The sequence below is a fragment of the Aquarana catesbeiana genome, linkage group LG05 (genome assembly GCF_042186555.1).
Source record: "Aquarana catesbeiana isolate 2022-GZ linkage group LG05, ASM4218655v1, whole genome shotgun sequence".
In the NCBI taxonomy this organism is placed as follows: Eukaryota; Metazoa; Chordata; class Amphibia; order Anura; family Ranidae; genus Aquarana; species Aquarana catesbeiana.
The window spans coordinates 129,766,108-129,790,981 of record NC_133328.1 but is presented as its reverse complement, the minus strand read 5'-3'; the positions used below and the strand labels follow the sequence as shown (position 1 = coordinate 129,790,981).

At 40.5% G+C, this 24,874-nt stretch overlaps 1 protein-coding gene across 2 annotated transcripts in view; it reads right to left on the bottom strand.

The window, feature by feature from the left end:
- Positions 1–24,874, bottom strand: part of OXNAD1 (oxidoreductase NAD binding domain containing 1) — a 156,843-nt gene that overhangs the window by 18,046 nt on the left and 113,923 nt on the right. For both annotated transcript variants that reach the window (XM_073630194.1, XM_073630195.1), the window contains exon 7: positions 21,792–22,034. In XM_073630194.1, coding sequence (XP_073486295.1) covers positions 21,792–22,034 — 243 coding nt within the window. The remainder of the gene's footprint in view (positions 1–21,791; positions 22,035–24,874) is intronic.

The following is a 24,874-nucleotide window of genomic DNA, read 5'->3' as shown; positions in this document are numbered from 1 at the left end:
ACTGTCATCCACATGAAAGGAGATCATTACTGTGACATCAGGAAAGGAAACATGATAACACAGAGCCTGTAAGCTGGAGATATAATAAGGTTGAACATATTGTACATTGTTTAGAACAGTGTTTCTCAACTCCAGTCCTCAAGGCGCCCCAACAGGTCATGTTTTCAGGCTTTCTGTTATTTTGCACAGGTGATCAGTTTCACTGCCTTAGTAATTACCACAGCTGTTTCATCTGAGGGAATTCTTGAAAATATGACCTGTTGGGGTGCCTTGAGGACTAGAGTTGAGAAACACTGGCTTAGAAGACCAGAGAAAGCCTTCATATGTAGTCTCTTATTGCTCTCACCTGACCAAATTATATGTCTGGGTACCCCATCCGTAGTGCAATATGGAGAAGAATATGGAATAGGACTTTGCACAGGCACCCAGAATCATAAAAGGCTAATAAAAAAAGATATTTCTTTATACAAATTAAAACCAGCAAAATAAAATAAAAAGTTACAATCAATACAGGTATCAATCAGGTACATCTCATGTCTGGATTTCATCATGTAAAGTTGTCTTCAATGATAATCTGTCAATTGTATTGAACCTCAACACATTTCAACTCAGAGTCTTCATCAGGAGTGAACAATAATAAAAACCAATAATGTGTGAAAAGAATGAGCGCGTGTCCACAGAAGCCCTAGGTGGATTTTGGTATGATGCAAGAGATGCCAAACCCAGCCACAACACACAGGGAAGATTTAACATCTGGTGTATATAGAGAGATATGGAAAAGCCTAGCACATGGTATCCAAGCTCAAGAAATTGCTGTGATTACCTTGTCGTGCTTGCATACCAAGTGCTGGGCCTTTCCATATCTCTCCACATACACCAGATGTTCAATCTTCCCTGTATGTTGTGGCTGGGTTTAGCATCTCTTGCATCGTACCAAAATCTATCTAGGGTTTTTGTGGACATGCACTCATTCTTTTCACGCATCATTGGTTTTTATTATTGTTCATCTCATGATGAAGACTCCCTATGAGCTGAAATGCGTTGAGGTTCAATACCATTGACAAATTATCATTGAAGATAACTTTACATGATGGAATCAAGGTATGAGATGTACCTTTGATGTATTGATTGTAACTTTTTATTTGATGTTGCTGGTTTTAACTTGTATTTAATAAAGAAATGTATTTTATATTAGCCTTTGCATGCATCTAATCCTAAGCACATAAACCAAATCTGTTGTTGCATATGTATCTATAATGTCAAAAGTTCATTTTTTATATTGTCTGTTTTCATTGAAACCATACCTGGTGATCTTACTAAAACAGTGTATACTCAGGCGCTCTTATTTCTGGGGTGACAACGCTTACTCTATTCAGCGTAAGCATTGTCACTCCTTTCTGCATGCTCTAGAGTTGGAATATAAGCAGCCATGCCAATGTGCAGTGCACTGCCCTAGCCAACATAGTAAAACTTATATGCTCAGTCACCACTGCAGTATACACATGTCCTCAGAGAGGAAGCAGAATGTTGCAGAGTGTATCAAGAGGAAACATGGACAAAGTAAGGGTGAAAACTTTAGATATTTTTTAAAAAAAGATCCTGTTTTTCTTGGAGTGCTCTACAAAATCAAGTACTCTTTTGTGAGGTTTTTGACTACTTTAAAAGTTAACAATCCTTCAACATTCAAAATGGTTTTCCAGTCTAAACTATATAATGGAGAGTTCTGCTGATCCCTTCATATATTAACATAAAACAGGCTGTCCTTTTACTGGGTCTATTGGGTGATAGTTAGGAAAATGAGGGAAAGTGGTTTATTATCCACTTACCGACCGCCCTATAGCAGATTTACTGCTACAGGACGGCCGTTCTGTGCAGAATCGCATATATATATATATATATATATATATATATATATATATATATACGTGATTCTGCACTTCTGAGTGGGGGCACGTGTGATTAGTCACAGCAGAAGCTAAAAATGGGTGCCGGCCAATGGAAGTATGGTCATGTTGCTCAGGTTGAAGATATTTGGGAGGTGACATTCAATCCAAAGTTCCTAGATTTGTTAAAATTTATGTAGAACAACATATGTTTTGTGGAGAGGTTCTCAAAAACATAAGTTGCCTGCAGTGTTTTATTAACCACTTCAGCCCTGGAAGGATTTACCCCCTTAATGACCAGGCCGTTTTTTGCGATATGGCACTGCGTTACTTTAACTGACAACTGCGCTGTGCTGTGATGCTGTACTCAAATAAAATTGATGTCTGACAATTTTGAAAAAAAAAAAACAAAAAAAAAAAAATATTTTTTAATTTCTGCTATAAAACATATCCAATAAAAATATGAAAAAAATCAAATGTCTTCAGCAATTTAGGCCAATTTGTATTTGGCTACATATTTTTGGTAAAACAAATCCCATTTAGCGTATATTGATTGGTTTGCGCAAAAGTTATTGCGTCTACAAACTACAGGATAGATTTAGGGACTTTTTACTAGTAATGTCGGCGATCAGCGATTTTTAGCGGGACTGAAACATTGCAGCGGACAAACTGGACCCGAAGTGACACTTTTTGGGGACCAGTGACAAGATAGAGTGATCATTGCTAAAAAAAAAAAATGACACTGTATAAATGACACTGGCAGGGAAGGGGTTAACATCATGGGCAATTAAAGGGTTAAATATGTGCTTTCTTACTCTGTGGGGGATGGATGCACTAGACAAATCGAGAGATCTGTGTTCCTGATTAGTAGGAACACAAGATCTCTCTCTTTGTCTGTGACAGAACGACGGTCAGCCTCGTTTACATAGGCAGACCGCTGTTCTGATATTTGCCTGAACGATCTCGTGTGGCCGGCAGCCATTGTGGCCACCGGGCCCGCTGATTGGCTCCTGCTGTATCCAAACACAACGGGAGCGGGTCGCCAGTGGCGCGCACGCCCCAGACCAGGGAGCGCAGACAACGCACAGGTATGTTGTTTCACGCAAGTGGGCCACCCTGCTGCAGTATATGTGTGATGGGCAATCTGGAACTGGTTAAAGTGATATTAAACCCAAAACCAAAAATGTAATATATTGCAGTTTACCAATCATTGGATGTAGTCATGTATTCGTTTTCTTTTTTAGGCTTTTCTCCTGTGTTTTTCACCTGGTGATCTGGCCAGTAACAAACCTTCTGTGTGTACAGACACTACTCTGGATAAACGAGCACGGGGGGCAGATTTGCAAAGCAGGATGGTCAGTCGCAGGGGGGAGGGGAGTGTTAGATGTACTAGCAGATTTAAAGTGGTTGTAAACCTCAGACATGAAATATGAAAAAGCATATCCCTCTATAGGGTGTCTCAATCCAGAGCACTAAGTGTCATTTGTCTGCTGCCCCGTTCTGCCTACTTTGTCTAACACCAAGAGGTAAAAAGGAGTTAGTAGAAAAAGGAAGATGGACAGCCGCACTCCAATACAACACCTTCATTGTAAAACGTAATCCATTCACCAACAGAGGCAAAGGTACAGTGTGGATAGCGTTTTACAATAAAGGTGTTATATTGGAGCGCGGCCGTCCATCTTCCTTTTTCTACTAATTGCTTCTGCTCAGCCTGAACCCTTCATCTCCATACTGCAAGGATGCTGTGAATTGGGATCATACCTAGAGCGATAATCTTTCTGATGAGGTAAAAAGGTGATAAGGGATAGAGTTCCAGCACACTGCCTGTGATTGACAACCTCAGCTCTGTTCCCATGTGTTGAGTGAAGGGGGGGGGGGGGGGGGTCACTTCCTTCAATCAGCTCTCACTAAGCTCTGCAGAGTGCAACTTCAGCTATCCGCCCGCTGCTTTCTGGAAGCTCAGACAAGCTGTATTAATTCTGGACTTTGAACAGATGTAGATAAGAGATGGATGCAGATAGACAGATACAACTTATGTAGGGTGATTTGGTAATATCTGGGTATCACCTGAGGATGGTCACTTCAGTAGGTTTAGGAATAGGTTTACAACCACTTTCAACACACTAGCAAATTGAAGCTGAGCTCTAATACTATAATAATGTTTAGCTAATACTAAATAATCTGTTACAGCAAATATTTTTTTTCCCCCTTAGATAAAAGGTTTTACCTAAATAAATATAAAAAATAAAATAAAAGCTGATCAATTTAAGTATTCCTGCCTCCACTCTGGATGAATGAGCACAGGGGCACCTTTGAACAGCAGCATTGTCAGTCTGGAGGGAGGGGAGCGTTCCATAGATTAGCAGATTTAAATACATTAACACATTGAAGCCAAATTCCAGCTAATACTTTATAATCAGTTACAGCAAAGTTTTTTTTTCCTTTTGAGATAAGGGTTTTAGGTAAATAAATAAAAGCTGATCATTTTAAGCACCCCTGCCAGTGTTAAATGGTCTGTCTCATCCTTGTAACTGCAAGAAAGCTTCTCTATTGAAAAACATTAGACTGGCTGGAGCACCAAATGAAAATAGAATCAAGAAAACCCAAAAAAAGGAAACAAATGCAGCCAATACATGTAAGAATAGGTAAGCTGCAGTATAATAAATGTTTTTGCTTTGGGTTTATTACTGCTTTCAATTACTCAGTTCCTGCTCTTGGGAAGCTAGCAAGCTAACGTCTCTACATAAGCATATTGAATTGCACAAACTGTGGCCAATTTGTTAGGAACCCGATTAACATATTGGTTTCTGGACTCTGGGAGAAAATGAGGTCACCCGTAGAATCCCCACACAAAGGGAAACATACAAACTCCATGCAGAAAGTATGCAGATAGACAATGAACCTGTAACCTCACCAGCCCCCCAGAACCCCCCTTTTATTTACCTGAGCCAGATTGTTCCTGCGCTGGGAAAAAGCACACTAGCTCCAGCCAGAGTCTCGGGTCCTGATTGAATGCTCCTGCTCCTGTCAATCAAATCCACTGACACGGGAGCCCGGGGGGCGGGGCCGAGTCCTGCTGCCTGTGTCAATGGACGCAGCAGCAGGACACGGGAGCGCGCCTGCACGAGTTCCCCGAGGGAGCGCGCTTCTCAGATGGGGCACTCGAGAAAAGGAGGAGCCAGGAGCGCCGCGGAGAGACCCCAAAGAGAAGGATCAGGGCCACTCTGTGCAAAACCAACTGCACAGAGGAGGCAAGTATGACAGGTTTGTTTTTAAAAAATAATAAAAAAGGAACCTTTAGTTATCCTTTAAGAGTGTTGCAGTAAACTGGAGGAAAGGTGCGATCCGTCCAAGCAAGCATGTAGGGATGTCCATCAGCATACCTTTCTTGTAGAAAATAAAGTTGTCTTTTATTCATACGTGAGTGAAGGAAGATTTATAAAGCAAGTTTGAAGGGGGGGTGAGGGGTAGTATAAGCTCAATTTCAGTGGGCTGGTTCTGTTGGTTCTTACTATAGTACCTTGAAATGCGAGTGGCAAATTTATATTTTTAATCCTTGTTTTGATTTTAATAAAACAATATCACACTATCCTCGATTATTATCTCTCCCTGGGTCTCGGTTATTAATGTTTGAGGAGATCAGCTGGTGGTGGTTTCTCATATACCATTCTTAAGGTGGGACGTTGTCAAAACAACGTGCAAAAAGGGTGGTACCCTATGACACCAAAGGCGCACATCATAGATGCTATCGGTAAGCATGCATTTTGTACACTTTGTGGTGGAGCACTTATGTGAGGAGTATCTGAGGTACCTTTAAGACCAGGAGCACGGTGATTGGAGCTTTCTTCAGCAAGATTTACAAAACATTTTTGGACTGTGCAATATTTATTAATCATTCTTATAAATAACATTTTTTTCACCTTTGGACTCTGAAGTATATTTGGATTGTTTTTTATCCCTTTGTTCAAATGCAATGATCACATATGTCTTAGCGCCTTGCTTTTCATTGGTTTGCTTTTCAGAGGTGGTTTTTTCACTTAAGGGGCAGCTTCACATTTTCAGCATATTTTTGGTTGGCACCAGGGCACGAAATGCATGCTGAGATCTCTGTCGTTATTTTCAACATCATTGTTGTACACATCTATGCATTCTGATCCATTTGTTTTTAAAAAAAGGTTCTGCAAGCAGAATTTCTACTGCATTTTGCACGATGCATGCACTGAAAACCTGTCAAAAATTCACAAAAAAATGCCAAAAATTGTCTTTTGAAAAGAAACAGCGTGAACTGCCTTTTAATTTAACCACATGCTGACCAGGCCATAGCCTGCTGATAGCGGCCATTTACCACGTGATCGATCCGTCAAATGACGGAACATCATGTCATGACGCCGATTTCTCCCTCCCATCTCTGTACCGATCGGTACAGTGTGAAAGCAGAGAGGGAGAGATTGTTAGCAGTGCTGTGGGCACTACAGATCCAGCCCACAGCGCTGCTCAGTGCCCATACTCTGCCAGTACTCTGGCAATACTCTGGCAATACTCTGGCAATACTATGGCAATACTATGGCAATAAATTTTAACTTGTGATTAAATACCACCAAAATAAAGCTCTATTTGTATGAAAAAAAGGACAAACATTTCAAATGGGTACAGTGTTGAATGACTGAGTAATTGTCATTCAAAGTGTGAGAGCACCGAAAGCTGAAAATCGGTCTGGTTAGGAAGGGGGTTTAAGTGCCCAGTGGTCAAGTGGTTAAAGGCAATGTCATATTTTCAAAGTATTTACTGCGCTTTTTGTTAAAAATAACAAACATGTTATACTTGGCCTGTGTAGTGGTTTTTCACAGAGCAGCCCGGATCCTCTTCTTTTCGGGTCCCTCTTTGGTGCTCATGGCCCCTCCCTTCATTTGAGTGCCCTCACAGCAAGCAATTCCTATGGGGGCACCCGAGCCAAGCTGTCAATTCAGACATGGAGCTGCGCCCGTCCCTGCCCCCTTTCTCTGCTAATTGGCTGACTGACTGACAGCAGCGGGAGCCAATGGCGCGGCGCTGCTGTCTCAGCCAAGGAGGCTTGGAGTCCAGGGCAGCTGAGGCACTCCTGCAACATCGCTGGATCTAGATGGGCTCAGGTAAGTATTAGGGAGGCTGAGGGGGACTGCTGCACACAGATGGCTTTTTATCTTAATGCATAGAATGCATTAAGATAAAAAACCTTCTGACTTTACAACCACTTTAACATCATATCAATTTTGTGAAGTGTATTGTAATTTTTGTGCAGCTCTAATTTTGTTTACACATTTTTTGCCAATCATGAAATTCATTTACTAACTGATTGCAGCTTTATCATTGAGGGTTAGATTCAGGGCCGGATTAACATAGAGGCTATTGGAGCTGCAGCATCAGGCCCCTTCCATAAAATAGGCCCTGGATGGTCAGATTCATTTTCACTGTTATGTGTATTACGCTCTCCTGAACCCAACGCTCTGTGAATTACGCTCTCCTGAACCCAGCGCTCTGTGTATTACACTCTCCTGAACCCAGCGCTCTGTGTATTACACTCTCCTGAACCCAGCGCTCTGTGTATTACGCTCTCCTGAACCCAGCGCTCTGTGTATTGCGCTCTCCTGAACCCAGCGCTCTGTGAATTACGCTCTCCTGAACCCAGCGCTCTGTGTATTACACTCTCCTGAACCCAGCGCTCTGTGTATTACACTCTCCTGAACCCAGCGCTCTGTGTATTACACTCTCCTGAACCCAGCGCTCTGTGTATTACACTCTCCTGAACCCAGCGCTCTGTGTATTACGCTCTCCTGAACCCAGTGCTCTGTGAATTACGCTCTCCTGAACCCAGCGCTCTGTGTATTACACTCTCCTGAACCCAGCGCTCTGTGTATTACACTCTCCTGAACCCAGCGCTCTGTGTATTACACTCTCCTGAACCCAGCGCTCTGTGTATTACGCTCTCCTGAACCCGACGCACAGCCCTTAAGGCCCACCAAAATCCTCAGCACCAAAGCCCATAATGCTCTTAATCCGGCCCTGGTTAGATTAGAAGCACGGAAAAACATATAATTTTATATCCTGATATGAGACTGTATTATATCCCTAACTAGACTCAAATGACCACACATGCTCATGTGTCTATTTGTTTCATAATTATTTTTTCAGCATTTGAAAGCCCACACTAATCCTGGAACTCCTGCTTCTTCTAAACTGACAGACTTCTACACAGATGGAGGACCAAACTAGCCAGCGCTTGGGATATCTTTTGTCTTTCCAAGGCTTTAACTTTGTAGTCAACATCACAGCTGCAAATGTTATGCGCACAGTGAGCAGAGATGTAAATAACTGCTGTTTGTAGTATTGTTCCTCTGCTGCTTAGACATGGCAAATGGCCAGGTGTTGTATAAAGCAGCATTTCAGCAAAGGGAACCATTCATTGCTGTTCTGTGATGAAAACAGTGAGACATCTTGATGCTCTTGGAGGAAGTGTCTGACTGCCAACTTATAATGTAGAGAAACAAAGCGGCATCATTTTTCTAATTTGTGCAAGATGTATGGAACAGGGAAGGCTGATAAAGGCTCAAAGCACATACACAAAATGCAGACGTTTTGTACTCCTAAAAGATTCATTATTAGAGATATTTATGTAGTGTTGGTGCCATGTACAGAATATATACGAGGAGCAAGAAAACTTAAAGGTAAAAGTAACGATCTTAATGTGTTATTTCGCCATGCCTTAATTCCTCAACTTCATAATGGCTATGGACTATTAATTTATTTATTTATAGATGACCTCCAGACACATGAAAAAAAAGATACAATTTAATGCAGATCTGCACTAAGGCTCGGTTCACACTGGGGCGACTTGGGATCCGACTTGTACGCCCTCAAGTCGCCCCAAGTCGCCCCAGAAATAGTTTCAATGGGAGTTAACGCTAGTGTCTTAATAGACACTACTGAAGTCGCTCCGACTTCAGAGCGTACTCCCTGTACTACTTTGATCCGACTTGGTAGGCGACCTGTACCATAGAAATCAATGGAAGTCGCCTCCAAGTCGGATCTCTCTGTAAAGTCAAGCGACTTTGCAGGGAAAACCCCTCCCTCCCCCCTCCCTCCCAGAGAGCTGATTGCCCCGTGATTGGCCACAGGCGAAGTCGCCTGTCATGGAGGCGACTTCAAGTCGCCTCGTAATTTGCCGAAGTCGCGCTGAAGTCGCGCTAAAGTCGCGCTGAAGCCGCGTTGAAGTCGCGGTACAAAGTCGCGCTAAAGTCGTGTTGCCCATGTGTGAACCGACCCTAAAGCAGGTTTGGATTATATAGCATAGTTACAATGATCCAGCTTGGTACAACATAAGTATGCAAATGCCATACCTGTGGAATCTGTGTGAAGGCTGGAAATCACTTTACCAGCCTCCGCTACAACAGTGATTGCTGCTGTCTTCCAAGTCCCGCGCTGAATGGCTTTCCTGCTGCATAGTAACCAACGGGTTTCACCCACTTGGCAGCACAAGCACCATTCACAGAACGCCATGCATTATTCTCAATAAATGCAAGGCGTTTTCTAATTGAACCAGGTGGAGATTGTGGTATCACCGCTCTGCCTCGTCCAATCAGAGAATGCCTTGCATTCATTGAGAAAAATGCATGGCGTTCTGTGAATGGTGCTCGTGCTGCCAAGTGGGCGAACCCCTGTGGTTACTATGCAGCAGCTCAGCATGGGACCCAGAAGACAGCAGCGATCATTGTAGTAGCGGAGAATACTACAATGACTCCTAGCTTTCACAGGGATCCTACAAGGTATCGAATATGCATACTTACAACACTGTACAAGCTAGACCAATGTAATTATGCTTTAAAATCCATACCTGGAATTCAGACTATATACATCCTTAAAAATAGGAATTTTGACATACCTATATATTCCATATCTTGGAGTACAGTACAGGACGCAAAACCTGAATTCATAGACCATAAGTAATATGCCGCTACCTTCCAGTAATTGGATACTGGCAAATATTTTGCTGGGAATGCCCACAGTGCACCCTCATATAACCTTGACCATTCAGTGGGACTCCAGTTTTGTAGCAATCAATAAGGCGAAAGAGAGAACAGAGGTGAGGGACCTGTGTCCCTATACTGTACTCCAAGATATTGATTTTTTTTTTTTTTATTAAGATAAGACTAGAACAAACAGCCTCTGCATGGTCAGGTATCAGATTTCCACATTTTTACATGTTAATGCATCACATAGCTGAGTGATCTGTTACAGGTTAATATCTCATAGATTAATCTATGTCACTTTTAGTCGCCTTACGCCAACCCAGAGGAGACTCTTCCACCGAGGATCCTGTTTTGGAATAGCTGTAATGGAACCAGCCTGGGAATATCTAGCCATACATCCCATATTTGTTTACATTTTGTTGAACTAGCCCTATGTTGATAGACTAGTTTTTCCCTTAGTAGAACCACATTAACAGCACTAACCCAATCTGCATGAGAGGGAGGTGTATTTGAAAGCCACTTCGGTGCTATAAGTTTCTGAGCAATGAAAAGAATTCTGATAATAGCTGCATATGTATGTGGTGTATATAATTCCTCAATCTAGCCATCCCAATATATAGAGTTTAAGATCTAGCGTAAGGGTAAGATTCCATATCTTATTAATAGATTCAACTACCTTTGTCCAGTATTGCACTAACTTTGGACACTTCCACAACATGTGAAGAAGAGTACCATTTTCCACTGCACATCTCAGACACAAAGGCATATCTATTCTATGCCAAGCATGTTATTTTTGAGGTGTATGATAGGTGCGGTGTACGATGACGAGCTGACTGAGCTTTTGCGCTGTGCATAAAGAAATCTTAGGTGCAGTGTCAAGCATAGCAGACCATTTCTTGTCTGAAATATGTCCTAGGTCTTCCAACCATTGAGTTCTACACTTGAGAGACATAGATTTGGAGACTTGAGACAGAAGGGAATAGTGCAGGGATGACATTTGTCCTTTTCTAGAAGAAGTTACCAATTGTTTAAGTATCGTAGGCAGATATGGAATTTACATTATCTTAATCATACAGTACTGAACACAGAACTTGCATTCATAGACTATTGGACATCCCCAAAAAATAAACTCAGGGGTGGGCAATGACACAGCAAACAGACCCACAGAAAACAAGGATCAAAACCTGAAACACTTGGATGACAGCTTGAAATATCTTGTGGTTGAAGCCCGGATCAGCAGAGGCCTAGAGATCCATTGGATAAAACTTAGAGAAGGTGTGAACAGAAGGCTAACTGGCGGCCTTGCAAACCTGCAAAATGGATGCTTGATGCCCAAGAAATACTGACAGTTCTGGTGGAATGGGCCCTGATAGGAAAGGGAGGAACCCTTTCCTTGAGGGCATAAGCCCTGGAAATGAGCCGCCTGAGCAACCTAGCAATGGTGTAAGAGGAAGCAGGATGTTCCTTTTTTAGACATTTTAGGGAGGACAAAAAGGGATGCAGTTTTTCTGAAGGAAGATGTTGCAGCTAAATAGACCTTAACTGCTCTGAACACATCCAGGCAGTGGAGTGTAATCTCCTTGGCGTGCTTTGGAGCAGGACATAGGGAAAGGAAGATAATATCATCATTTAGGAGAAAAGAATAGATCACATTGGGAAGAAAAGAGGATCTGGGTTTCAGGAGCATATTGTCTCTATGCAAGATAAAAAAAAAAAAAGTTTCTTACAAGAAAGAGTTGGCAAATCAGAGACATGCCACCTTATTGGTAAGATCCCCCAATGGGAAATCTCAAATTGGTTCAAAAGCAGGTCTTTGAAGAACCGAAAGTACCAGATTCAGATCCCAGGAAGACACAGGAGGTCAAAGTGGATGACTGACATGAGCAACTTCCTATCAGGGATTCACTAAACAGACATTCACCATCAAAAAGCATGTGTAAAAGAAAAAACTTTTGCAAGCAGGTTTGGCAAACCAAGCAGTGTCACCGTAGAGACCTGGCAAAGTACATTCTCTAGGGCAGGGATCTCCAAACTATGGCCCTCCAGCTGTTGCGGAACTACACATCCCATGAGGCATTGTAAAACTCTGAAATTCACAGACATGACTAGGCATGATGGGAATTGTAGTTCCTGAACAACTGGAGGGCCATAGTTTGGAAACCCCTGCCCTAGGGCATCAACACATCAAACCATGGGCATGAGTTGCAATTGTTCCAGCAGTACAGGATCCTCAAACACAGGATCATATTCTCTATTCATTTGCTACTACCAAGACAGACCATTTGTACTTACATTCATTTGTTCATAAATAAATTAAAAATATAACTCAGCAAAGACTTTTTGAAGAAGAATACATTTTCAGAATTTGGCCAATCTTCATACGGAGCACAGTTAATTTGTGTGCAAGAGAAAAGACTTTCTAAACTTCAACAGCTGTTTTGTGCCTATAGGAGCTTGTTAAGGCTGGGGAAATGCCGGTGTCAATAGACAAGACTAGTATGTACCACATCAATTAAGTGATCTCACAGTAGAAAGTACATGGCATGAAGCCTTAGCTTGTATCTCCTAAGGATCCTCTTCTGCATCCACCTCTCCTTCCCCAATATTGTCTTAAAAGAAATTAAGATGTTCAGGGTCATACACTTGAATAGTCTCTGGTAGTGGGGAGGCAAAAGAGCAATTTTAAGCCCTAAAGACCAAAGGTTCTAAAAGGGCAAAGAGTTTTCCAAAGAAATCAAACAAAGTTACAGTGAAATCTGCCTTGGTCAGATAGGCCATCTATTTTGGGCTTGAGAAAGAGATAGAATTAGAGAAAGGAAGCTGTGTTATTATATGACTTTGCTCCAATGCAGAGGATCAACCTAAGCATTTTGCTCATTATCCTCAGTGCCATTTGCAGCATAAGTGCTATTGGGCCCTTTTTTCTTAGCTCCTCTGCATGTCATCTCTGCCATTCCTAATTGAGGGGTACTCACAAAACATATGCAGACTGACAGGGTATTTGCGTGTCTGGAAAAGAAGCCACTATAACCCAAATGCTGTGTCTCTGGAGAAGCAGGCAGTTGCGTTCTCAGCAGAAATGGCCGGTGGAAGTACATCAGCCTAAATCTTTTTGCAACTACATCGCCACCTGAGTAGAAATGCGGAGTAGTGGGGGAAAAAAACACCACATTTAAAAAAAAGTAAAAGTTATAGAAACATTAACTTCTACCAGTGTAGCAGAGACTTCTACAGACCGCGTTAAAAACCTGACAGGGGTTCTAATCCATCTCCACTCTGTCCAAAACTAAAAAAAAAAAAGTTATTCCTTTAGTTACACTTTACCTAATAGCAATGTTAACCAATTTTAATGTTAATGTTTTATTTTATTTTTTTAAATGGATTATCACACAAGTTATATATGACAAAGCAGGTTAATTTCCCCTAGCAACATTTTTTGTGTCTAGGAGACACGTGAAGAATGACAAGCAACCTTATCTTGTCAATGTGTTCCTCCTGACTTTAGGGCAACTGGTATTTTCACATTACCTTTCAATTAGTTAATCTGAATTTGGTTCTCCAAATATGTTCGAATTGTAATATCCATATTTATCTTATTTATAGAACATTTGTTTGTGAAACAAAATACAGTTTAAGTGATAATGGTCACCTCCATAGGCACCTACAAGATGTGTTTGGCAGAGCTCCAGTAGGATTAGACAATGCTCTGCTTTCCTGCAGTCATGCAGATTGTATGTCCTCTGGAGCAGATATTAATGGCTGCGCACAAAGCCGCTAAAATACAGAAAAGTATAACTAATATATCAGTAACAGGGGTTTCCAGGAGCATCACTGTTGGCAAAACATGAAGGGGTGTTGTTTCATATAGAACTATGCCACACATATGTTTCTGGATGCTAATATAATCCTAACAGCAAAAGCAACATGAGCATTAAACATATCACTGCTATAAATAGCAAGAGACAGAAGCAGTATAGTGAGATAAGCATTATTTTACAGTCAGATACATGCACTAATAATGCATTCAGAGGCAAAACTTGTGTATTGAATTTTTTTAAGTTATGCCTTTGACAAACTTTAAATTCAATTCAAGACCATCACAAGCAGCTCTAGATTATATCTATTGCCCCGTACACACGGTCGGATTTTCGGACGGAAAATGTGTGATAGGACCTTGTTTTCGGAAATTCCGACCGTGTGTGGGCTCCATCACACATTTTCCATCGGAATTTCCGACACACAAAGTTTGAGAGCAGGCTATAAAATTTTCCGACAACAAAATCCGTTGTTGGAAATTCCGATCGTGTGTACACAAATCCGACACACAAAGTGCCACACATGCTCAGAATAAATTAAGAGACGAAAGCTATTGGCTACTGCCCCATTTATAGTCCCGACGTACGTGTTTTACGTCACCGCATTTAGAGCGATCGGATTTTCCGACAACGTTGTGTGACCGTGTGTATGCAAGACAAGTTTGAGCCAAGATACTTGGGAAAAAATCCATGAATTTTGTTGTCGGAATGTTCGATCAATGTCCGACCGTGTGTACAGGACATTATGCTGGGAAAAAAATGATAGCCTAAAAATCCCATTTCAACGTGAGTCAGGCCAGTCCATCATTAGTGTGACCAAATTTATTGAGAAGATTTACCATTATTTGTTTAGATGTTTTGTCATATCATTGTGCCTCTACTTATGATGTGTACATAGCATAGAAGTTTAAACAACTGATCTAAAATGAAATGGTAAAGTCAAATTTTTTTTCTGGAATGTCAGAAAATCTGTAAGTTTAAATTACTTAAAAAAAAAAAAAAAAAAAAAAAAAAAAGAAAAAATTACCATTACTCTTCCTAAAGCTAAGCAATTTGGGAATTCATAATACCCCATCACATGAATCCTTTATCTTCTGCCACTTAGCCCCTACTGTGGACCCATGTCAGTCATGGTAACATATCTATCATATCTTGGATTGCTTTACCAACTTGATCAAAATGCCCTTTTGTTTCCAAATTACTTCACTATGTTTGGGTATTACGTATAACAGTCCCTCCCATCTTTTTTGTAACATACAACATGTGGTCTTATATTTTAACTGGAAAAGGGCAACATCAGCCTACTCCTATATAAACACTGTAATGTACCCCCCATCCTCACCACTCAGAATAGCCCACTTTTCTTGGATCCCTGGTCAGGCACTTATCACTGATGTGGGACAAGGTAAAGAATTTTTATTTTAAGATAACCAATTTCCAGAACTCTACCCTAATGCACTGATAACATATCCTGCAGCCTCCCAGGTGTCAAACTATGGAGTATTACTGTGGTAGAAAACACACCAAAATAGGAGAATCTATCCACTATCATCACATAAATATTTAAAACAAAAACAAACCCATTCCCCTGACTCCTATGCCACTGAATCTTCAAATGCGTTAACGCCGCCTTGACCGTTAACCTTTTACTAACTTTGAATGAATATATCTGCATACATTCGAGTAAGTTGACCTCTTATATTTAACTCTTATAAGTTTTATAAATATATAAATAAATATATATATATATATATATATATATATATATGTTATATTTTACTCTTATATTTGCCCATTAACTGAACACAAAACACTAATTTGTACATTTCAAAATGGAAACAGGATCTTTCTTCTACTAAATCAGGGGAGGAACTGTCCCATCCACCCCTACCCAAAAGCTTTCTTGCTCCATATCTACTGGTCTTCTATGCAGATAACCTGATTTCAATCTAGAGCCTATAGATTAAGCTATAGTCAGTTTAATGTAATATTGCAGAAAGACCTCTGCAGTTTTTACATCTTTAAGAAAATACAAAAGCAAACTATATAAGATGCATGGAAAAAACATTATGATTAATTAAAAATTACCTACAATCCTTTTGGACACCCATACAACATTGGATTGACTATGGTCAAAGTCAGATATAGATTGAAGCACCCATTAATAAAGGTTGCAAGTATCTGAGAAAAGAAGAGTTTACACCCGATTCCACCCCATTCCCCTTCACCCTCCTGCACCCTCCCATCCTTTTATTCTCCTTCCTAACCCCCTTTTTTTTTCCTTAAGATTTGTATACATTGGCAGTTTTTTTCATTCAATCAGCGGGTGGAACTAAGAAAAAAAAAAAAGACAGATTGCCATATCAGCACAAGTGATTTTGTTGGGGAGATCTCCCCTGCTGTTCTATTGAATGCTGAGAGTGGGCTCCCCCGCGCCCCATAATTCACAGATCAGTGTTTACAGCCATTGGCTGTGAGCGCTGATTGGATGCTGGTTTTCCAGCATGTCCATTCAACAGAAGCCGGTCGTTGAGGAGATAGCTGTACACAATGACCTAAAGTAAGCCGGTTCCTGCTGAACTGACCGATTTTCGGCCAGTATGTACCCAACTTAACTTAGAGATCAACCTTTGACTCATCCCAGAACATCGTCTGGGTGATCATTGTACCCCTCACTTCTAACATCATTCCAGCACTGTAACATTTCAAGAATTCAACTGCTCTTGTATTTTTCTCTCCACAACACCATATTCAAAGAAGTTTGTTATTCTTTACAAGCTGCAACATTGTTGAGATATGCACATTTGAGCTTTATAGAAAGTTGTCATCCCAATATAAAAGTTTCAACTTTTACCCTGTTTACGCTGGCCATAGATGGGTAGAATTTCAAACAAAACATTTTGGGAAAAGAAGGTTCTAAGAAAGCTTGTTCATTTTTTTAATCATAAGTGGATCAAATCGATGTTCATTTTCAACCACAGTGACTAGAAAATCCAAAGCAGCAGGATGAAAATATTTTCTTGAACAAACAAATTTCCATGTGTGTATGTGGTTGTTGTTTGGTAAAGTCCATTCATTCTAAAATCAAACAATAAAACCAAACAAAAATTTTTGGAATGACATTTGAACATTCTGATAATTTTCGTACAAATGAGAATGCAACTTATTGTACACCTGTGTTCATGAGCTCTTAGCTACATTTTTGTCAAAACCCTGTTTTGATACAATAAAAAAGACAAACTGAAAAATCACCTTTCTCTTAAATCATCTGTCACAAGTAGTCTGCAGTGTACTGGCTGTGATCTAACTTCTGTATTCATCAATAAAACTGAATACATTTCTCTAAACCAGTGGTTCTCAACTCCGGTCCTCAGGACCCACTAACAGGCCAGGTTTGCAAGATAACTGAAATACATCACAGGTGATATAATTTGCTGCTTAGTGATTGCAGTATTCTAGTCTGCAACTCCCCAAGGTAATACTTAAAATCTGGCCTGTTGGTGGGTCCTGAGGACTGGAGTTGAGAACCACTGCTCTAAACAATAGATATTAATTTGTCACATGCACCCCTGGGTAAGACTACAAGTGGTCAAGCCAACATATATTGTTGCAGGAATGATCCACCATTCTCATAACACAAAAGCAACATCTAAAAATGTGTGTAGACTTAATTTTTAATGGAGTCTACAATTTTTTCCAAGGAAACAGCTGTCAAAATACAAGGTCAGTGCCCCTCACACATTTAAGCTAGAAAACTCAGGGGTCAAACATGACAAAGGATGAGAATCAAAAGTGATCACTAAGGCTTTCAGGAGAATTGCTGGAAAACATCAGACTGATGAAGGTTTGTTCCTTTCTATTCACAGAAAATAGTAAAATGCTTGGACTGCTTTTGCATGGAAGTTTACTTAGGTTCACATATAATATCTAGGCAGGTTTGGAGGCTGCAATGAAAATGAGCATATCTCATCCTCTTTTGCCATCAAAGATTGATGTTTACTTAAGGCCTATTCCAGTGCTGTATGTCATTCCTAATTGTTACAGTCTGCTTCCTGACACTCTGGCAGAACAAGAGAACCAACCTTGTTGGCTCGGCAAAACAAACATTAAGCAAAGCATTAGCTCTGACAATAAGTTTAAGTTTAACTCCAGTCTCTAAGGCAGGTATAGGTCAAAGAGGTCTGCCAAGACCATGCCCCGATATTTTCAGGAATTCTACCTATCCAAAAGCCATCTAGAACACCTACTTGGTGTCTTAACGAGATTTTATTACAAGACCCCGAGGTCAAAGCAGATGTCCTTAATGAACTAAATGCTTACTTCGACATCAATTAGGATTTCATAGACAACCCTCTCCCCATTCTGGGCTGCTCACAAATTCTATATATGAAGTATATTAAAATTATTTTAATTAAACATGGCCACAGGGCTAAATAACTAAGAGAAAATAAAGCTAGCGTACTTATTTAGTAAATTACACAAACTTGAACTGAGCCATAATCAAACCTTCGATAGACTGTTTGAATCAGAACTTACACAGTTACGAGAACAGATTAGGGACGACTCCTTTTGCAAAGTAAAACACATACTCATGAAAGCTCAACACTCTTTTTACAAGTACAGGACAAGTGTGGTCGCTCATTAGCAAATGCCCTGTGATCCAAAATTAACCAATGATATATCTCCGTGGTGTCCTGACCATAAGGCACGTAGCTCTGTTCTACTCCAGATAATCTGGACACTTTTTGTTCTTACTGTGCTAAATTATATAACTTAAAAAACACGCTTCTGACTTCCAACACACACTCAAATTGTCAGCTATTTCAGACCATTTATAGGCCGTGGTGCTTCCCTCCGTTTTGGAGGAGAAAAGCAATGCTCTCTCTCAACCCATCACAACAGAAGAACTGGCTAGAGCCTTGGCTGACCCCCCAAAGGGCAAAGCTCCTGGCACAGACAGCTTCACAATTGCATACTATAGACATTACCACTCATAAACTCTCTTATTTTACAGAAGCCTTTTACGCCATCACAGAAGGCCATACTCTCCCCCACCAGATCTTTTATGGGCCAGTATTTCAGTTATTCCCAGGAAAGGATCCACTCTTCTGTGACAGCTACAGGCCCATTTTCCTCTTAAATTGTGACATCAATCTGTTCGCTAAAATCCTTGCGAATAGAATAAGTTCACTTCTTCAACGTATCATCTCTCCAGATCAAGCAGGATCTATCCAATCCAGAGAAGCAAGAGAGAATGCTATAAGAACGTTAAATGTTATTGCAAAGGCAAATACATCCAACACTGCCTTGTTACGCTTGTCCACTGATGCTAAAAAAGACCTTTGACAGGTTGGACTGGAACTTTCTTAGAGAAACCCTCAAGTGTGTTGGGATACCTACATCTATTTTGTCTTGGGTAGGTGCCCTTTATTTTACCCCATCAGCCAGGATAGATCGACTTGAGTACAACCAGCCCATAGATGGATTGAAATGTGTCTGGTTCCTGCTGAACCCATTGAATTTTGACCCATCTATGGCCAGCCTAAATGATCCTTTGGTTATAATGACAGAGTGTTAGAGGACTACAGAGACTGTACTCAGGGCCCTTATGTGCAACCACCAAGCCTTCAGCTAAGGAGAGAGTAAGATGACGTGCTTTACCTTCAGGAAACACACCAGTCCACTCAATTTTACAGAAAGCTATAATGTGTTTGCCTTTACCAGATTTATATTTTACTGGATGTTCACACAATTAAAAAAGTTTTCTGGCATATTTGCCTTAATTATCTTAGCCTAATTCCCACCACAAAGCCTCATGTACAGATGAAAGCAGATTTTGCTATTGGCTGTTATATCTGAAACCAAGACCTGCAGTTTATGGCCCATTCATAAAATGCATTCTGCAATATGTAACCTGTGATGCAGCTCTCTCTGCAAAATGCGGCAAAGAGAGTGAGAGCTCAGTGATTGGAGAACTGGTCATTTGACTCGCCTTTATTTTTTTTACAACCGTCATACGAGTTCATGCATCTCTAGTAAGTGGCTGAAAGGGGCTACAGAAGATCAACAACACTAAGATGAATACAAGAAAGTAGAAAGTGGTAATAGTTTATCAATTAGCCAACAAAATGTCTTCCAGTTATGGTTCAGGTGTACTATAACAGTCATACTATACTAAATGTCATCCATTAAATAAAAAAATAAGCCATAATCATTGCTTCCTAAAGTATAAAAATGCCAGTAAAAACACAGGAATAAAACTCTAACTCACTTGTTTTGGCTAGCATGAACAAATAATCAAATAATTAAATTTACAATGCAAATTCTTGATTAGCTCTGGAGATTAATCTTTTATATGAATCAAGTAAAAACCCCTATTTTATGATAACTGTACAAATGAGCTAAAACCCCCATAGCACTTTGATTCACATTTCTGTGTGAATGTACAAGTAGTACATGGTAAAACCATTTTTAACATTTGACATGATATTGGCTGAGTGCAACTGTTTCATATTATAAGAATCTTTTACTTTTCACGTAATATTGGGTATCCCATTTATTTTGAACCTAGAAGCAAACATTTTTTATGATTACATTATTTAAATATAGCATAGGTATAATGGTATGGAAATACAGAATAAGGATAATGGTGCTTTGCTGTATTATGTATGCATATGTAACCAATCAACAACCTGTTCTATCAAGTTATTACCAAGTTACTGAACCCAAACTGTATATTTTTGTTATGTACAGCTCCCTGCAATCCAATTTTTCCCTGATGTGTGCACTACTAAAATGCAAGCATAATCCAGCAGAAACAGTTAGAATGTTGCCAGTTCCTATGAGTTTTTTTTTCTCAAGCACTGTTTTATAATTGTGCAACTCTGTGAAGCTGTCTCTTCTGATCTCTGCCCCCATTCTCATTAAAATTCATGGAGCTGGAATACAACACACTATAATTGCAAATGTTTTGTGGATACCTGAATTAGCCATCACATCTACATTAGTTTGTTGGATAGTCTATTCCAAAACTATAGGCATTAAAGTGGTTCTAAAGCTAAAATGTTTTTTCACCTTAATGCAATCCCTGCAGTGTGCCAAGCTGCACTGTGTGTGTCAACAGACACACACAGCCTGGCTTGGAAACGAGCCTGCACGTCTGCACCAACAGCAAACAGCTTGCTTTGGTGGCAGACAGAAGAGGAGTCGTCGAGAGCACCGGCAGGAAACGCCAGAAGAGGAGGTTCGGGGCCGCTCTGTACATTACCATTGCACAGAGAAGGTAAGTATAACATGTTTGGTATTTTATGGGATATGGAGCAATCACTCCACACACACACTAGGTGGCGACAACAGCTTCTCTTCATCTAGAAAAGTTTTCTACAAGATTTTGGGGCGTCTCTGCAGGAATTAGAAAAAGCAACTAATGGTAGCAGCTCTGATCAGTTTCAAACTAGCACTTTTACATACGGCAGTGTGACTTCAACATATCTTTACAAATGTATGCAATAAAAGTTGCATTTTAAACCTGAGTAGTTTTTTTTTGGGCCAACTTGAAAGTATGGTCGGGACTCGCTTTGTGGGAATTTGCGCCTATTCAGCCTTAAAAACATTTGGGAGGTCAGGTAATGATGTTAGAAAAGAAGATCTGCTTTACAATTCATTGGGCTGAGGTAACACATGACATCACCTCCGAATCTTTATTCTGTCTTACGAGAATTTTCATACTTTAGTAACCTCTTAATTTTCAATCTGGAGACTAGCATGCAAAAAAAAAAAAAAAAAGACAATCATTTGTCCAATAATCTCATTGTGTGAACTAGGCTTAAGGGCTCTGTGCAGGCTACGCAAGATTCCCCACACCAAACTGGCCAAGTCAAGCCTTTATAGTGCTGGCTTTGTGCACAGGGGCACAGTCAAGTTTTGACAGAAAAGGGCATTCCCCAAGCAGCTGCCATGAGGCTGAAAGCACACAATTGTCTATAATAACTTGCAGCATTCACAATACCCTTTGCTGGAGACACCTGAAATCTATAAATTGGCACATTTGATGCATATTTAGTAGTAGTAGTAGCATATTCAGTAGTTACCTTAAATAATAATTCGCTAGTGTTCTTAGCACAGTAATAGAGCTTCACATTCCCCATTCGGAAACCTCTGCCTGTTGTCTCCAAGGCTTTGTGAAGGTTAGCAACATGTAGTAGTATAGAAAACAAAGGATTGATTCCTACTCCACCGGCAATTAACACCAAATCCACTGGTGAGTCTGTTGCCTGTGGATCAAAGAAGAACTCTCCTCCTACTCGTAATGCTACTTCTGAGCCGAGGGAACACTGTGAAAGGGAAACAAGAGGCAAAAAGAATATAAGCAAGGACACCTGAGAAAACCTGTACATTTAGGGCAAACACACAGACACCACGTATAAAATAATATCTGTATACTAGTATGTGCTTGAGATATATATACACACACACACATACAGTACGTATCTTAGGTTCCCCATTACTCTCCCATCTAACCATAAGCCCCACCCACTTTGTCAAAAAGCAGGCAAGGATTTGATGAAGATGGGCAGAGCTTAAATAAAATAGACCTATCATTACTATAAAAAGAAAACTTATGGTTAAAAATGTTAGTTAATAAATGTACTTTTCCCTGGCTTCCTGCAAGGGGTATGTCACCATCTTTCTGATAAGATCTCTGAGAATGCATCGAAATCTTATGATGATGCTATAGCACAGTGCAAAAATGTCTTCACCCACGATTGGAGCTATTCGGCATCCCCTGGGATCTTGCTGGAAGGATGGTGGCATGATTCACACATAGGCTCCACAGAAGCAGGAGTAGGGTTAGTATATGAACTAACTTTGGCATTAGCATTTTGGCATAGGGAAGGGGGTGCTTGGTAAATAAGAAGACCTTGCATTTTTTTTTTTTAAAGAGTTTTTATTGTGCACATAAGGATTAATCATACAATACATTAGATAGGGGTTACATCAGCATTCATATCACCATAAACACAGCATTGGTATTGCAAATATTTCTGTAACCTAAATGTGCCATTCAGGTCCCCTAGCCTACCCTATATTTCAGTATATATATATATATATATGTGCATTTTTTTTCCCAAAAACCAGCCAAAGAATTCAAACAGGCATAAAAAAGACCCCCCCCGCTGGGAAGTCAACACTCGGTGTTCTGTTCATTAGGAGACAAGAAGGCCTAGCCTGTCTGTAGTGAAACGAGCAGGCCACCCCTCATCCCTCTGCCATGAGTGACGTTTAAAAAATTGTACAGGTTGCATGTTTTGCGTTACAGAGGAGGTCTAGGGCTGGAATTATTGCTCTCGCTCTACCGGTCACGGCGATACCTCACATGTGTGGTTTGACCACCGTTTTCATATGCAGACGCTACTCACGTATGCGTTCGCTTCTGCGTGCGAGCTCGTCGGGACAGGGCGCTTTAAAAAAATGTTTTTCTTATTTATTTTATTTTAATTATTTTTTCACAGTTTTTTTTAAAAAAAATTTAGATCACTTTTATTCCTATTACAAGGGATGTAAACATCCCTTGTAATAGAAAAAAGTATGACAGGTCCTTTTAAATATGAGATCTGGGGTCAAAAAGTCCTCAGATCTCATATTTACACTAAAATGCAAAAAAAAAAAAAAAAAAAGACAAATAAAAATATGCCTTTAAGACATATGGGCGGAGCTGATGTAATAATGTCGCTTCCGCCGTCCTATAGTATGGAGACGGGTGGGCGCCATCTTAGCCTCACCATCTTAGCCTCACTCGTCTCCATACCGAAGAACTGACAGGTCCCGATCGCCTCCGCCGCTACCGACGGCTCCGGTAAGCGGCGGGAGGGGGGTGGCACCTCTCCCGCCGCCGAAAACGGTGATCTCGCGGCGAATCCGCCGCGGAGACCACCATTATCGGAAACACGACCGGCTCCTGTAAAGATGGATACCTTGGTTGTGGCAGCAGCTGCTGCCGTTACCGAGATATCCCTCTTCAAAGTGCCGACGTATATGTACAGGAGCCGGTCGGTAAGTGGTTAATGGTTAACTTACTGTATCTCCTCAATGACTTCTAATATTGGTATAAACCTACAGGGTACATTATTTCCCCAACATACTAATCCTGTGTACTGTGCAGTAAACTTCTGCTTATACTGCCTAGAACATGCACTGATTTTATCTAACTTATAATACCACAAGTGTAATTTTTCAGCAAGGTCTGTGAACAGAAAATCTAAATACAATGTTCATGTAGTAATAATATCCCCCCCCCCCCCCCCCACGGCAATGTTTTAGAAGTAAAGGACCAATATCTTCCATCTGTAACTTGGAAGGCAGATATCTACCATCTGCAACTGGCTGCAAGAATAACATGGTATGGCATTAGAAAACACTTGGCAATGCAGCCTGCTGGCATGGTCACGATTATTCCATGTTAATTAGAGTCTATACCATTGTGTCTGCTTGCTCATAACACGTGAGGATTCTTATGCATATGCATGCATATCATGCCCGCCATCACATGTGTAATATGTGTAATGATAAATATAGTATTGGTTAGATACAACTGGACTGCTGAATTTAAACTGTAAAATCAATGCTATTTTTGCCAACAGCAGCTAAATAGATGTCACCTCTTTCCCTTAGCAGGTGTGAAAATCAAAGAAACCATCTGATTGGCTGTATTGAGCACTCTGTATTGCAAAAGTGGATTTACAGTCAATCTTGTTTTGATTTTGGAAAGATTGGAGAGAGGTCTTAGAATTTTAGGCAATGGACAATGGGAGCACTGAAGACATCCAGTACACCCCCTCCATCACCATCTGTTTTACAGATTTACATATTGCTACCAATGGGAGGGAGAACTTATACCCCTGTTTACAAATGCAATGCAAGATCTCTTGCTCTAACAAAAAATTAAAGGTAATGGCGGGTTATCAGTTTGTGCTCAGCACAAGGAGTTTATAAGTGAGCAAAGCCCTGAAGAACCTTCCTGTAGTTGTAAAGGATGGTCAAAACTTGAGCCAGGATATAGAAAATAACCGAGACGGCACTTATGCATCAAACAAGTAATGAACATGGCACTGCAAATCACTTTGTGTGAACCCAAATAGTAGGGATTTGGTCCAAACTAAAAGTCATTATTGAA